This window comes from Gigantopelta aegis, chromosome 4 (genome assembly GCF_016097555.1).
Source record: "Gigantopelta aegis isolate Gae_Host chromosome 4, Gae_host_genome, whole genome shotgun sequence".
Lineage (NCBI taxonomy): Eukaryota > Metazoa > Mollusca > Gastropoda > Neomphalida > Peltospiridae > Gigantopelta > Gigantopelta aegis.
The window spans coordinates 16,966,850-16,983,883 of record NC_054702.1 but is presented as its reverse complement, the minus strand read 5'-3'; the positions used below and the strand labels follow the sequence as shown (position 1 = coordinate 16,983,883).

General features: G+C 38.2%; 1 protein-coding gene across 1 annotated transcript; it reads right to left on the bottom strand.

The window, feature by feature from the left end:
• Window positions 1-630: 630 nt before the first annotated feature.
• Window positions 631-16,136, bottom strand: LOC121372743 (cofilin-like). Its single transcript, XM_041499229.1, has 4 exons — window positions 14,558-16,136; window positions 7,331-7,466; window positions 4,790-4,919; window positions 631-3,218 (listed from the first exon to the last, which is right to left on the bottom strand). Exons 1-4 carry the CDS (start codon window positions 14,558-14,560, stop codon window positions 3,056-3,058), a joined length of 432 nt encoding a protein of 143 aa, XP_041355163.1. The 5' UTR covers window positions 14,561-16,136; the 3' UTR covers window positions 631-3,055.
• Between the last annotated feature and the right edge of the window lie 898 nt (window positions 16,137-17,034).

Here is a 17,034-nt window from a genome sequence, read left to right as displayed (position 1 = left end):
CACTTAAAAAGTTAGAAGGGCATTGTTTTTATATTTTTCAAGGGAGCATTTGCCACCCCACCCCCTCAACTCCCTCTATTTATGGCCCTGCACATACACATATATAGCCTACAAATCCCAACGACCAGCTCCCAGTGTTTTGATATTATCGACATTTGTGTGTGACCTAGATTCGATAGACTGACACAGTCTACATACACATAAGAACTATTATAAATGCTTAAATATATATATAACTCAAAACTAAATTGAGCTCTATGATTTGTGGCACCTGACAATGTAATAACCAAAACTGCACATGGCTTACTGTATAGACTAATATATATATATATATATATATACTATATATATATAGTATAACAAATATAAATTATAAGTTAAGTGATATCTAAAATAAAGCAATGCTTTCTTGTTGATAACATTATGTTTTGTGATGACTGAAAGTCATGACTGAAATGTTGCAGGAAAACCAGTGGTGACGGAATCATCATAAGTTTTAATCACAAAGGATTCCAGCTGCTTATCTTCTCATCTGTATAATAATGAATATATTACTGATATTAAAGTGGGTTCCTGCTGAAACTGGAACTGAATCTAATGACATGGAGTTTTAATGAAACATGATTTTCGTTTCATGGTTAACACATGTTTCTTTATTTCTGAATCCTCAAATTCCATGGACGTATGGTTGAAATTAAAACGATAGCAGGCTGTTCTGACTGTAAGCAACTAAAAATAAACATACAAGTAGACAAATAGACAGGCACACATACATATATACAGCTAAACAGACAGACAGAAAGAAAGAAAACAAACACATAAATACAACAAATCCGAACACTGACATATGGTATTTGTATTTCATAAATGAAGTACAAAATAGTTTGGACAATGGCAGTAACGTATAGGTCTTACATCTATAAAACTGAAGCAACATATGAAAATAATACCAGTTAGTGGATGTACAAATGCGAACGTGTGTGTATATATATATAATACATATAAATTCACTTTTTACTAGTGATAGAGACGTGGCGATTAGCAACGAGTACAAGAAAGTGTACATGTAGCCTAGAAACCGGAAATGCGTTTTACGGCACACAGGTGCATGCACAATCGTGATTACCAACTGTCCTCACAAATTCTAGGGCTTCTAGCATGTGTGAAGGGTACAACTTTAAAAGCGGCACCCTACCGTATTGAGGGAGGTGTGTATCGTTTAACAAAGGACAGCTACAATATTAAAAAGTACACTAACATGTATTGTGTATGGCATTACTCTCCCAAAACACCAGTCTGACGATAATATTATATGTTCCCCACTGGACACGCATAAATTCAATGTATTTATTTACTATACGTTGGAATAACTAATTGGAAAAAAAAAGAGACTAAATTTGTTATCCAGATATATTTCGAAATTTATATTGTTTTTGTGAATATTGAGAGTGCAGTGAATTTAAAAGTAAGAATTCTGATCGTGTAAACGTTTTATTCACTACTGCATTTCTAGGATGGTGGAATGAGATTTGCTTCTATATATGCAATACCATTCTGAAGTGAAATAACGAAAGCAACATTGACGTTACAACATTGACGTTACAACATTGACATTATTGCACTGATTCTGACAACCGTATACACAAACACAACTAAATGTTTAACTGTTATAACATACATGGCTTATTTAAATTTCGACAAGTCGTTTTAGTTCTTATTATTAATTTTGTGTATAAATGTAAATTTTTGGAAAACATTTCACAAGTAAGAAAATAATTAAACGTGATGTGCAAACCAATTAAACAAAGATAATTTCATTTATCTGACGTGTAACTATATATACATAAACGTGTGTTAACATTATAACATTGTAAGTCTGTAAAGCCCAAAAGATAGTTCACATAGTAAATATAACAATAAAAATGTAAACGGTCTTGTCATAGTTTCTATAAACAACAATGTACAACAATCCACATGTCTAAACTGGAATTTTCGTTTTGTTTGGACCATTACATACTAAATACATGGTACAGTTAAACTTGCTATAAAGGACACCTTGTATACCGACTATCAGTCTATAAAGGCCACGTTAGATGTATTCGATTTCGTATGTGCAAATGACTAAATATTACTTCTCAATCCAACACAATGCATGTATTGGATCTCTGTACACAGGTTTCTGCTGGTAAAGGTCACTTTCACGAGGTCTCTAGAGTGGCCTTTATAGTCAAGTTCGACTGTTTTATCACAATGTTTATGCGTGTTTACTATATGCGTTTCTACACAACATGTCTGTCATGTAAATATAAAATCTCAGCATGCATTATTTCTCTGCGGCCGTTACCGGTAAAACACCAAGACATCTTTAACCATTTATAGCAACCTAATTATAAGTGCTTCCAGAATCTCAAGCAGACGACACCGAATATAAACCTTTCTTTGTGCGGTATATACAGAAACAAAAATATTCTCCAGTGGCCACCTGATTTAAGCAGCCAACTATCTTGAAAGGTCATCGTAATATGTTTCCAAATCATCTGTTGCAGAACAAATCCAGGCTATAACATTCTCCAGTATCATCTATTATATGGTCTGTATGAAGCAGCCACCTGTCTAAAGAGACCACTTTATATTGTTCCACGGCTGGCTGCTGAACACAGGTTTGAATATAGCCAATCTGTAGTAATGCCACAGTGACTGAACACAAGATAAATCAGGTTTTATTTGTTTAATTTCCTAAACCGCATCGACGGTTCATTTTCATAACCAATGCTTGTTAATTATCATGTAGTCATTCTATATTAGTAACAATTCCTTTTTTACTGACACCATGTCGATCTCACGAACTCGACCCCATCTACGCACGACGGATGGTTAATTACATTGATGGTCGGCCGCCATTTATAAAACACAATTCCATGTTGGCGCGTTCCGACAAAGATGGTATTCCAGCCACTGCATGGCTGCTGGCGACGACCACGGTGACTCATTGCGATACAGTAAACATCTACACGTTATGGTTGACGTCTGTGTGAGATGTGGTGGACGTCGTGGGTCAGTTGTACTTGCTAATACAGCGGTCTAGTACGTTGGACATGGCAAGGTCCGTATCGTCATTGCATTGAATAATCACGCGCATCCCCTGCAGTTTCCGGAGAAACGCCTGCTTGCTACTGGAATAGAGCATCTTCTGTCTTACCGTGGCTGTATCTGGACTCCTGTGAGAAGAAACAAACGTGAAGAATAAATGAAAAGTAAACTTTGTTTTGTTTAACGACTCCACTAAATCACATTGATTTATTAATCAACGGCTATTGGATGTTAAACATTTGGCAATTTTGACATATAGTCTTAGAGGAAAACCACTACATTGTTCCATTAGTAGCAAGGAATCTTTTATATGCACCATCCCACAGACAGGATAGCACATACCACGGCCTTTGATATGCCAGTCGTGGTACACTGGCTGGGACGACAAATAGCCTAATAGGCCCCACCGACAGGGATCGATCCTAGACCGACCGCGCATCTGGCGAGTGTTTTACCACTGGGCACTTAAGGAAAATGAAGATTAAATGTAGTACTGCAATATCATAACTAAGGTGGCATAAAACTGCTATCGATATATCGACATATTTAGAAACGTTTTTACAACAAAATTATGTATTTCTAAACATTTTGCCAATATAATGATATAATTAAGCGACAATAATGTGAAAATGTATCACAACATATTGTAAAAACGAACCCTAACCTTAACCTTAACTTACGTCGCTATGTCAGTGGCAATCTTATGCCATCATACATATCACATAAATTCAATGACTAAATAACGTAAACACATTAAAGAGACCGTGTATCATTTTCCAGTTGGTATGACATTATTACATCCGTTTGTAATCACGGTTCCAATTGCGTAAAAATAAAGAAATAACCAGAGACATGGCGGAAATTTTGTGTCCATAAACCCCGCACTTGATCAAATACAATAATATACTAAGACAAAACAGTTTATACAACTGCATTACAAGTACTTTAACCCCCAAGCTACATTCAATGACGTGTTTGTTACGCAATGCATTGTGTTGTGAAACTATGCTATTGCGTATACTGACAAATGATGCACTGTCTGATTTTGCTTTGAAAGTCATGCATTTTCTTTTATTTACGGTACGCATAGTATTTATTACCAAATTGCTAATCTGTTTTTTTATTTTCATAGTATATTAAGACTTGACTCTCATTGCTATCTGCCCACTTTCAGTTTCTGTTCTTGACGATTCTAAACCTTTTGGGCTACTCAGGTCATTTACACCACACCACCTAGATGTTCATACTAACTCTGGGTGGGAGCCGGTACCGGATTGTGAACCCAGTACTAGGGCTTCCACGAGTCCAACATATTGGACTCGAGTACTCAAGGGTCAAACTCGACCCGGACCCGAGTACCCGACAATTATAGTAAAATAGCACATTATGCATCTTAATTCCAGCGTTGAACATGGATGCCAAATAATGCCATTGTATTGTATTCCACACATTCGACTTCTGTTTTCCCTTCATGTCTATAATGTAACCGGTGGCAAGCTATGGCAAAGTGACGTAAAAATACAATTAAATGAGGGTGCTGTTGCTTGCGCGGGTACTCGAGTCCTGTGAACGGACTCGTGTCTTGTTGGACTGGGCCCGTGCCGGAGTACTCGAGTACCCGTGGAGACCCTACCTTGTACCTACCAGCCTTAAGGCTAATATTATATGCTAAAATGTCGACAAACATACTGGTACTTACCACAAAAAGAATGCTAGTCTTTGCTGCGGAACATCGCCGTGAAAGAATTTCACGTCAAAGATGGCGTATCTACACTGTCTTTTAGATTCTGCTTCTTTTAATTTGTCTACAAAGTCTTGATATGACTTATCTGAGAAATGAGAGAGAGAGAGAAACAATTACAAGATTACGAGATGTAAAAGTTTGCCAGATAATAAAATCGTGAGTTTTGAGAGTGCCAATAGCTATGATCATAAATTCTAAAACGGTACCAATTATTATAAGAGTTCCATTATCACCGGGTTATAATTAAACGAAGTGTGTTCTGATATTTCAGTTGCCAGCAGTAAAACAACTAAGTCTTGTATTTGGAAACAAGCGAATAATTTCTATAACAATTACATAGGGACGTTTAACATGTACCTGTATGCTATAAGAGAAAGGGGATAGTGAATGCTTAACAAAACGAAATGGTGGAGGAAGGGGGTGTTTGTTACGAGTTACAAAGCGTTTTCAAAACAGTATCTCGTTTTAATGCACAAAGAAGAGCAACCATGTCCATGTTTTTTTAAATCATTTTTTTTATTTAGAGTATATATTACGAAGAAAAAGCAAAACAAAATTACAAACAGAAATACAATAATGTTAGACAAATTACATCAGTAACGGGGGAAATGGGAATGGTTTTGGCGTTAAGAATGTTATATGAGAGAGTTGGGTAAAACAAATGCCAGATTTTGCATTACGTAATTGTTGAAGGGCCCCATAAATATACACAACCACATGCCAGTTGTTTTTCCATGTTGTTTATTGCACGAGTTTACAGTGCGCAAATTATATCACCAGATTGCGTAGCTGTCGAGTGGTATAAAGACTGTTCACTATACACGATAATGTGTACTACGAATGCGATATTTTGTATTACACATATGTTCAATAAATAAAACAAATATTATTGTACGGTCAGAATGGTCGTTATTACTATGGTAAAATTCAATGGGTATGTAATAAATATAAACATTCTTTCTTTAATAATTACAATAAATACCTCCTTCTCTCTGTTTATTCTGTCCCTCCGTTCTAGCACTACGCCTCTACTCTTTTCTATTCGATATTTTTTTTCAGCAAAAGGCCTGTCGGTTAAAGTTTGTCTTGTTTAACGACACCACTATAGCACATTGATTTATTAATCATACGCTACTGGATGTCAAACATATAGTAATTTTAACAGTCATAGAGAGGAAACCCACTACATGTTGCCATTAGTAGCAAGGGATCTTTTATATGCACTTTCCCACAGATAGGATAGTACACGGCCTTTGATATACCAGTCGTGGTGCATTGGCTGTAACGAGAAATAGCCCAATGGGCCCACCGACGGCGATCGATCCTAGATAGGGTCTCCACGAGTACTCGAGTACTCGGGCACGGGCCGAGTATAGCAAGACTCGAGTTCGTTCACAGGACTCGAGTACCCGTACAAGGTAAAATATAATGACACTGGCGGGGCGGGCAAGGGGGGCATGTGCCCCCGATTTTTCAGATATTTTGCTTTATATTTGCTTTATACTAGTTAGTGTAAAGGTGTGTAAATATAAAAGTGTGCCCCCCACTTTTTGGCACCTTCCTACGCCACTGAATGAACTATAATACAATAGACAATGTAGGACAATAATTTCAGCAGTAGATAATCAGCGATATAAGTTACACAATAATTATATGATCATGCGCTGGTTTCTCTATTTGAACTGGCCATCCATCCGTCACAAAACTGAACAAATCAACCAGTTTCTAAATGCAATACAATCAAATGGCATGATTTGGCATCCATATTCAGCGCTAGACTTAAGATGCATAATGCCATTTTACTTTATTTCTTAGTCTCATTATCATCTAGTGTAAGTGTCGGGTACTCGTGTCCGGGTCGAGTTTGACACTCGAGTACTCGAGTCCAATATTTTGGACTCGTGGAGGCCCTAATCCTAGACTGACCGCTCATCAGATGTACGCTTTACCACTGGGCTACGTCTCGCCTCCAAGACCTGTCGGAGTAGCTGCGAACTACTACGTCACATTTTCTTTGCGGTTTACCATCATATTATATCAGCCTCGGTGATGTCGTGGTTAAGCCATTGGGTATAAGGCTGGTTGGTACTGGATTCGCAGCCCGGTACTGACTTCCATCCACTAAATGAGTAGGTGTAAGACCATTACACCGACTTCTCTCTCAGTAACCACTAACAACTAACAACTAACCCACTGTCCTAGACAGACAGCCCAGATAGCCGAGGTGTGTGTCCATGACAGCGTGCTTGAACCTTAATTGGATATAAACACGAAAGTCATTTGAAATTAATGCGAACTACTTTGGAGGAGTGTATGTTCTAGAGTGGTATAATTGAATGTTAATGTGATGGTGCATACATGCCTATCCCACCCACCCCCTCCCTCTCTGCCCCAGGTCTTATGCAACCCATCTTTAACTGTTCCTACCACTTGCAGCTTTTCATATACTACTCATAATTTTCCCTATGAATTGCAGAGCTATGATGACCAATTTACCTAATCCCGCCTTTTCTTCCACCATTACTTTCCTGAGATCGTCTGTCAGTCTGTAGATAATGTAGAGCCACCTGTGTCCCATCTTAATTTCTTCGTACGCCTCCAGGCATTCGTCTTTCACACCTACTCCTGAGGCCTGTAAACAAGTAATTAAAGGCGATATGTGTATAATTCATAACACAACTATTTTATAAATATGTTATGCGCGTCTGCTTTTACAATTTATCATTAAAAAAACGAATTTGGCAATAAAGTTATTTGGGGTGTATATTACATGCACTGGCATACCCAACGGAGCCAAGTAAACGAAGGGATTCGTGCTTTCTCTCAGTCATGGCAAATTAAATATGATGTCCTTCCTCAAATATGAAATCCCAAGAAATTACATATGGACCCGCAGATAGGACAGCACATACCATGAATTGTAAGTATTCAGTCGTAGGGCATTGATATCACCGTAGCGATCAATCCTATTACCATAGAATCTACAACGTAGTGTGTGCAGGAGGGCACGCAGTCGAGAACCATTTTTTTTATATAATATTCATTTAACATTAGCCCCCTCCCCCAACCCCCCCCCACAAAAAAAAAAAAAAAAAACAAAAAACAACAACAACCACAAACGCACACATAACCATTCATTCATTTTCAACTTATTTTCGTGCTTATAACCAATTAAGGTTCAAGCATGCTGTCCTGGGTACACACCTCAACTATCTGGGCTGTCTGTCCAGGACAGTGGGTTAGTTGTTAGTGAGAAAGAAGAGTGTGTAGTGGTCTTACATCTATCCAATGAGTCGTTAAAACTCGCTCTGGGTGGGAGCCGGTAACGGACTGCGAACCCAGTACCTACCAGCCTTATGTCCGATGGCTTAACCACGGCACCATAGAGGCCGGTACACACAACCAAAAACCAAAACAAACAAACCTCAAAAACAACAAAACCGCCACAACCCCCCCCCCCCCAAAAAAAAAAGAAAAGAAACAACAACAAAAAACCAAAAAAAAAGCCCACACAATCAGTAAACAAATAAACAAAGGCTCGCATTTTATAACATGCCTCTGAGCTACATCTTTCCCCCTACCCTACTAAAGCTTACGAAAAGTTAGATCTAGTTCACAAGCAGAATTCAGCAAACCAAGAAGTTCACAGGATAACTTTCGTTGTTGCTGAATAATATTTTACACCATTATTTCGACCCTTCTGCAGAGTTGTAACTAGCCTAAAATAACGAGGGGGTACGACGGGGGTGGGGTCGAGAGGCGTATGTATATATATATATATATATATATATATACATACATATATATACACACACACACACACACACACACACACACACACACACATGTATATATAAAAGAATCACTGCGCCGTTACAGAGAGGGTCTTCTCCAGTCTAAGTCTAAGTAAAAGGGGGGTTCCTAGATATTTTTCTCAAGAGCAATCCCTCACCCTCGGGGCCTGCTAAGAACGGCACTGCTCCGTAAACTCCCCCTTATATCGGTAGGTCTACTGAACGTATACCGATATTCCCTGTACCAATAGCCTACTTCACCGCCTTAACACAACACAACATTCACCACGTATCTCTAACCCATCTTCCGTAGCCAGTCGCAGGTAACCTAAGAATACACCTAGTTTTTTATGTTTGGGACCTAGTTCACAAAGATTTAGGATAGTAGAATAGCATTTGGTAACATTCCACACACCAATCTATTTACGTTCTTTGTCGATCTGTTTGAGCATGTTCGTTTTGCGCCGTTTTCCAACAAGCCTAGGGTAGATGTAGGTAGGGCCGGATTTAGACCTTGGGGGGCCCGGGGCACTTCAGGTTCGGGGGCCCCTCAACATGACAAATAAAACAATGAACTAATTTTATAATTGTTACATTTTTTTTATGAAGGAAGTCCTTAGTCTGGGGACCCCTCTGGCAGGGAAGCCCTGGGTAATAACCCCCTGTGCACCCTTATAAATCCGGCACTGGATATATGAGTAACAGAGTGCTGGGTTGAAGTGCAAATGGTCGTAGAATCAATCTGCTATAGTAAACCCGATGGGTTTTTACCCGTCCCAATCGGTGAGATTTTATGTTTTTAGTAGACAGGGGCTTCACCATCAGACACGGATCTAAGACGCTATACCTGGCTCGGTGCCGTCGTGGTTAAGCAGTCGGACATAAGGCTGATAGGTACAGGGTTTGCAGCCCGGTACCGGCTCCCACTCAGAGCGAGTTTTAACGACTCAATGGGTAGGTGTAAGACCACTAAACCCTCTTCTCTCTCACTAACCACTAACAACTAACTCACTGTCCTGGACAGCCAACCCAGATAGCTGAGGTGTGTGCCCAGGACAGCGTGCTTGAACCTTAATACATTTAAGCACAAAAATAAGTTCAAATGAATGAATAAGACCCTATGCAGGACGCAGCATCTTTGTTTTGACACCACCGAAGCACAACAGTAACTTGGACATTTTATTAAAGGGCAGACGTAGCCATTAGATATAATAATTATCTGCATCAGTTATTGGGGCTATATTTAACATCACACTTCAGGAAAAAAGAAAAAAAGAAGTTACATGCACGCTGATTACTAATGCGCTAAGTGTGAAACATATGGTAGTAACAGAGAGGATCTAAATCGTTAGAGACTCCCCCACCCTGGGGCAAGACGTAGCCTGGTGGTAAAGCGCTCGCTCGGTCGGCCTGGAATCGATCTCCGTCGGAGGGCCCATTGGGCTATTTCTCGTTCCAGCCAGTGCACTACGACTGGTATATCAAAGGCCGTGTCTGTGGGATGGTGCATATAAAAGATCCCCTGCTGCTAATCGAAAAAGAGTAGCCCATGAAGTGGCGACAGCGGGTTTCCTTCCTCAATACCTGTGTGGTCCTTAACCATATGTCTGACGCCATATAACCGTAAATAACACTTGTTGAGTGCGTCGTTAAATAAACATTTCCTCCCCCCCCCCCCCTCCCCCGCCACCCTCCCCGTAGTGCCGTCGCACAGGCTAGCAGGGGCAAATAGAGGACTTTGAAAAAAGGTGGAAGTTAAAAGTTAAAGTCTGTTTTGTTTAACAACACCACTGGAGCACATTGATTTATTAATCATCGGCTATTGGATGTTAAGCATTTGGTAATTTTGACATATAGTCTTAGAGAGGAAGTCCGCTATGCCATTAGTAGCAAGGGATCTTTTATATGCACCATCCAACAGACAGCATAACACATATTATGACCTTTGATTTACCGGTCGTGGTGCATTAGCCAGAACGACAAATGGCCCAATGGGAAAGGTAGGTGTTAAACAAACAGTAAATGTTTAATGCGCCAAAATGCATTTGGAGCTATTACAAACCGCAAGACAACCAGGAACACACTGGATTTGCGAAAAATTATAATTTAATGAAGTTACAAACATTTACAATTCAGCGGTAAGTCTTTTTACACAGCTAATAAGATACTATAGGGGCAATGCATTTTATATGCTAATACACCCAGTAGTCAATAGATAAGAATTAATGCGCCAAGTTACCACACATTCATTTCCTTTTCGTCGAGTGGAATAGATACTAGCAACACTTGCACATCAGACAAGAACCTTTTATAACTGAGCTATAGCTGGCTCCCATTTTTTAGAAATGCAGAGCTAAATCTGACTGTGCTATAAGCATGCTTCTGTGTTCTTGAGAATACGGGCCATGGCTTCCCGGCATATTAGTGAGAATAGTTTTAACCCAACTACATGAATGGGCTCAGCTTACATGCACGGCAAAATTCCTGACATACTATGCGCCCATAGCGCTAAGGGACTGGAGATGTTCGCTGCCAGCAATAATAACAATGACATTTAGCCTACATCCCCGTACAGACGGCGTTAGTCAGACGCACCGCCGGCACTATAGGGTTAAGGATGACGTAGTTGCTTGGCGGTGGAAAGTACATCAAACAAAGCATGTTCCAGTAGGCTGATGTTTTCAGAAGCTTGAATCACCAAGTAGTCTGCATGCAGTATATATATAGGTTAATTTGTCGCTACTGTAAAACCCGCCCGTCTTTACAACTACAATAGGTAAAACCTCATAATCATTGGGTTATTTTCCGTTCCAACTAGTGCTCTACGACTAGCATATCAAAGGCCGAAGTAGGTGCTACCCTGACCGTTCTTAGTCCAAAATAACTGGGAGCGAAGTAAAATAAAATCCAGGCCACAGTAATATATGGGTTTCCTCCAGGTAAATAACAGGGCACGTATAAGGACAGAACAACGTCTTCTGTTCTGCTACCGAGTACAACCCGCTACAGCCAGTGTCAAAGTACATATATAACAACCTCCATGCTGCTATTCGAGTTTCTCTTACACCAAGTGTGCCAATTTATATATGTTAGACACACCATAGTGACTAATAGTGACTAACCAAAGTGTCGAGGTGTCGTTAAACAAACATTCTATTTCTAATGGGAAATTTCGATGTTTTAAGAGTGTAAACACTCCTGAAAAGCACACCATACACTGCAGTGAATACGTATGTCAGTTACACGAATAATATATATATTTTTCACAAATGTTCTGTTTCCGCCAAAAGTGAACCGCCCTTCCTGGAATTTTCACGATTCCTTTTAGACGCCATTGTATGAGAGAGAGAGAGAAAAAAAGGCGAATATTTTGGGTTTATTTGTTTGTTGGTTGGTTCTTGTTTTTTGAAAATATATTTTATTGTTATAATTTTTTTTTTTTACATTTTTAAATGAAAAATAGTAACATGTTCAGCAGCAACATCACTTCTGCCTTCAGCATTAGCAACAGCAACAAAGTACAACTGAATATAAATGAAAAAAATGACGTATTTAACAAAGACAGAATTCAAAAGATTGTCGATAATTCAATATTCTCAGATGTTGGTCATAATTAAAGGAGCGTATATTTCACCAGCTTACATATCCCACCTATCCCACCCCCACTCCCAAATGTTTATTTTTCTTTAAAACTACATCAATTTTTTTTTTTTAACAGAAAATACAGTTTTTAAGTACTACAAAACCTCCAGTTGTTTGATTACGTTGTAAATATGACTGAAAATTAAATACATTATTTTATTGCACTGAAACCAGCAGATATGATAAGAATTTTACTAGATAAAATTGAACAAATATGACAAGTTTGCATCATCGTGAACGGTTTTAGTTATTCTCAAAAACACGTATATTACACATATATACAATCCAACCTAATATCACGGGCACTTTGTATAACAACTACCTGTCTATAACAACAACTTGTCTACAACAGCCACTAGTGTCTGGCATTTCAGTCTTCATTCAACTTTACATATAACTGACAATGTTGTATTTTCATACAAAGATTGTATTCTAAAACTTGACTGAATGGCCTTTATAAACAGGTTTGATTTATAAACAGGTTTGATTATACATAATAAAAATACACTGACGCAAGCCAAACCTGCACCCATGATCAGCGTGCTTTAAAACAGATTGCTTTGATTAGCGCATTAGATATTTATTCTAATTTACCTCAAAGATAGTTTAGTGCGTACTAGAGTATCAAGATAATTTTATAATATGCTGGCACGAAATCAAATTCGTACGTATGCATTTAAAAGTGCATTCTTTGCCACCAGGTGTGACTGCACTCCGTTCCCATCCGTTAGAAGCAGACAGCTAGGAACACATCTGGGGTCAATCTAGCATCACACAGACCATCATCCTCAATTCCTACACACAGCACGTGTATATGATTACACACGTGTATTTAAATATGATTTCAAATCGGTCGTTCGATCTACTTCGTTTAAACAACCGAGGGGCTGAATTTAAAAAGTATTATTTTTCTCTTAAAGCATAGTAACTGTAATGAGTTACTAGAGTAAGTCTAAAATAAGCTTTGTAACGTTTGCCCGAGATTTTGAGACTACTAATATGCATTCACGTGTATATGAAGGTTGATTAATTGTATCTGTTACATTAGCAGCAAAGTATCCTTTATAAGTAATTTCCCCCATAAACAGGACAGTATATACCACGGACTTTGACAGTCGCCCACTTACGAACATAAATTCTCCTGGTCTCTTTATGTCTTTCAAACGCATTAGTTTGAACATTCGTTAGCATTATATATAGTGCGTGTATGACGTATTCGTGTTCATGTAATGGGATCGATTGCAAATATCTCTAGTTTAGTTAGGCTACTTTCGGGATTATGCCATAGATTAAGAATTATTCTCTGAGGATTTTGTTTAGGATACAAGCGCTATAAAATGACAACAGCATTAGCAAAGTAACATTCTCGCTACATCTAACACATTTTTTCTTTCTATAAACCAATCTTAAATTAAAACTTTAAAACCATGGCCATGATGCATTGATCCCCTATTCAGCTATACCACATTTTACAGTTTGTTTGTTTGGTAGGTAGGTATTGACGTGTTTATATATCGAGGGTTCAAACACGCTTACTGTGGGCACAGCCTCTGATTAAAAATCAGGGATTGTTCTCATAATAAGAGCTCTTGCTATGCTTAAAAGAAAATTAATGAATGAATGTTCCGACACCCTAGCACAAAAATATACATCTACTTTTGGGTGTCAAACATTAATTTCAGGCATGTCTGTACACCAAGGGTGTTTTTGTCATCGTTACGTTTATAGGAACCCAGTATTTAATCCAAATGTAGGCTTATTCAATCCACATTTTCTAGATAAACTATCTAGACTACTTCATTGTACAATTACTGTAATGCAAGCCTTGAATTGATTCTCGTTCCTTTCTTACAATTAATGTAATTAATAACGATGTTTAATTACTATATCCACACAATTGCATGATACTAAAGATTTCTGATTAATATTTCTTTCGCGACGATCCCAAATATAAAGTAATTTTCTTATCTTATTATCAATCTATATACATGTAGTTGGTCCACTTTATATGCACATGTAATAGACATGTAACAAATTTCCTTTTTTGTTTGTTAGTCGACCCGATTCCCTATAAAAATTCTCTCTGGCGTCTGGAATGTATCAAGAGGTCATATACAACAATAAAGTACCTGGAGACGAAAACAATAGCAAAGCTAAAGAGAAACCACTTTTTAAACAACTCTTAGTTTCTACAATCTCACAAATTAACCTAACATATGAAGTAAATATATTACAAAATCAATATGATGTTTTTTTCTCCTTCATTAAGCTTTGATAAAGAACTTACCATTGTGAAAATGAAAGTTACTATCCAATGAGGTGAGATTCAATCAGTCGGCCGGTACACTTTTCCAACATGCGGCAAAGCGCTATGTTCTATTAATAGTTCGTCTTGGCTTCTGGTTACATTATCTATGTCAACATACAAAATGTTATTCTCTATTTTTCCATTTATCGACTTAGCGGCCAGCCTTCTGCTGATATTCCACTTACAATACTGGTTTGTGTTGCATTTAAGGTCGCACTATATTTCAGATCGGATTGCGAAAACCTGTACATCTGAGTGATGAGAAACGTGCCGCAGATGTCGAACAGTGTAAGAATAACTAGTCTGCGCCTTATTTGGTAAACTCACGACTGGAACTTAACTTTTTAGTGCTTTTTAAATTAGTGGATTTATATAAAGAAAATAAGTATTCCACACGAACATTTATAACGCTAGCTCGAGTGTTAAAGAACAGACAAGGTTTATATATTAAATAACATTTAAATATACGTCATGGGGGGCCTATGTTTATAAATAAACAAAAGCAAACAGCAAACAAGATATTACATTAACATCAACCTTTTAAACGAAAATAATCAACTTAAAATAATTATAGACACACCTAAAGATATACTTTAACGGGGAAATACGTTTAACGAAAATATGAACACTCGATTATCTAGACTGTCTCCATAGTGTTAACTACTTACATGTACATACCAGACCATTATTTTATTATTTTGTGTTTTGCCTACCTGTTGTGGATGTTTTGTACAATAAACTGAATTGAATTCTTACTTTAGAAATCTAGATACTTTAAAAGTTAGCACACTTTATGTTGGACAGATGTAGCCTACGTCTATACTTTTAAAAGCTGATTTTAATTATGATTTTTGTTATTTTAAACAAATATGATTACTGGTACCAGACAGCTGAAATGTTTACTCGGTGTCGAGTAGGGTCTGTAACGCGGAGTGGTTCAAGAACGTTTTAAACATAACCGTAAGAGACGGGGCGGGGGTTGGGGGTGGTAGTGGTGGGTGAGGGGGTGGGGAAGGGGGGGTGAGGGTGAGATGGGGTGGGTGGGTGGTGGTGGGCATGGACAACATCCCCCTAGTGTAGTAGTAAATCTTCAAAGTTCGACAAAAACGATAGATCTAGAGATATTCGGGGGAAATGTTCTGGCCTGAAACCTTTTCACCATGGATTTCCATAATTCTACCCAGGATATTGACAGTAATGTTAATATGAATATGTCTCGTTATCCCGAATCGGGCTTTTTTTTTAATTATTGCAAAAAAGCAGCCTTCTCCCCTACACAAATGGGAGCCCGTACGCCTATGGTTCTAAACCTGTAAAGTATCACGTATTTCGCAAGAGACGTATACACTATAGAATTCAACTATTTCTCACGCACTCACGCACATTCTTATGTAAATATCAAAACACCTTTTAAAAAATCGAAACCTCCTGCATTATTTCTCAAAACGACTAGGTAAAAGTATTACTAAACTCCCAACAACCAAAAAGAAAACCCATGCAAAGTCTCACGTCAAATCAGCACCCTTCCCCACCCAGTAAAGTTTGTTTAACGACACCACTAGAGCACACTGATTTATTCATAATTATTTCTTGGATGTCAAACATTTGATAATTTTTACATATAGTCTTAGAAAGGAAACCCGCTACATTTTCCCCATTAGTAGCAAGGGATCCTTTATGTGCACCACCCCACGGACAAGATAACACATACCATGACCTTTGATATATCAGTCGTGATAAACTGGCTGGAACGAAAAATAGCTCAATGGGCCCACTGACGGGGATCGATCTCAAACCGACCACGCATCAAGCGAACACTTTACCACTGGGCTACGTCTTACCCTACATGTCTGTAAACATACACACATACACCTATATTAGTTATCCCCTCGCAATTATAAAACAGTGCTGCCACTTTCAATCGATAAGTGGTCGTTTTATATAGCCAAAAAATACCTTATCTTACTGTTTAACAATACCATTTTACTGATCACCCCACCCCAAATCCGCCTACAAGGTAGACTAGGTACGACCGTGCATGTATGTAATATTCTGTCTGTAGGGAAAACGATTTCTCGATAGGTAGCGGGTTTCTTTTCTAAAAATCATTCCTTTATTTTAGTGAAATAAGTTTGACAAAATATATTAGTTCTATCAGATACATATTAATTTGATATAACACTTCCAATGAAAGCATCTTGTAAAATGAAAACCTGTGTGCTATGCGCATAAAAACGTACAAGAATAAACATCTTTTACTGCAGTTGATGTGTTTGGAGAAACGCCAGGTATCTCGCCTGACGTCAGTAGCATTGCTAAATCTATTTTTATTTGAGTTTAGTCCTTCCCTAGAAACCAATTAACCATAAACCTCCACTCTAATGCTAATGACAGACCCCAGGAGCGAAAATTGAGAGATAAGATCCCACTTGGTTTGATGGATCGATCCAGAACGG

Excerpts from the sequence above, each read along its gene's own strand:
- LOC121372743 (XM_041499229.1), bottom strand. Across the intron at positions 4,920-7,330 it reads GGAAGAAAAGGCGGGATTAG|ATAAGTCATATCAAGACTTT; the intron begins GTAAATTGGTCA and ends CTCATTTCTCAG. Across the intron at positions 3,219-4,789 it reads AGACTAGCATTCTTTTTGTG|GAGTCCAGATACAGCCACGG; the intron begins GTAAGTACCAGT and ends TTCTTCTCACAG.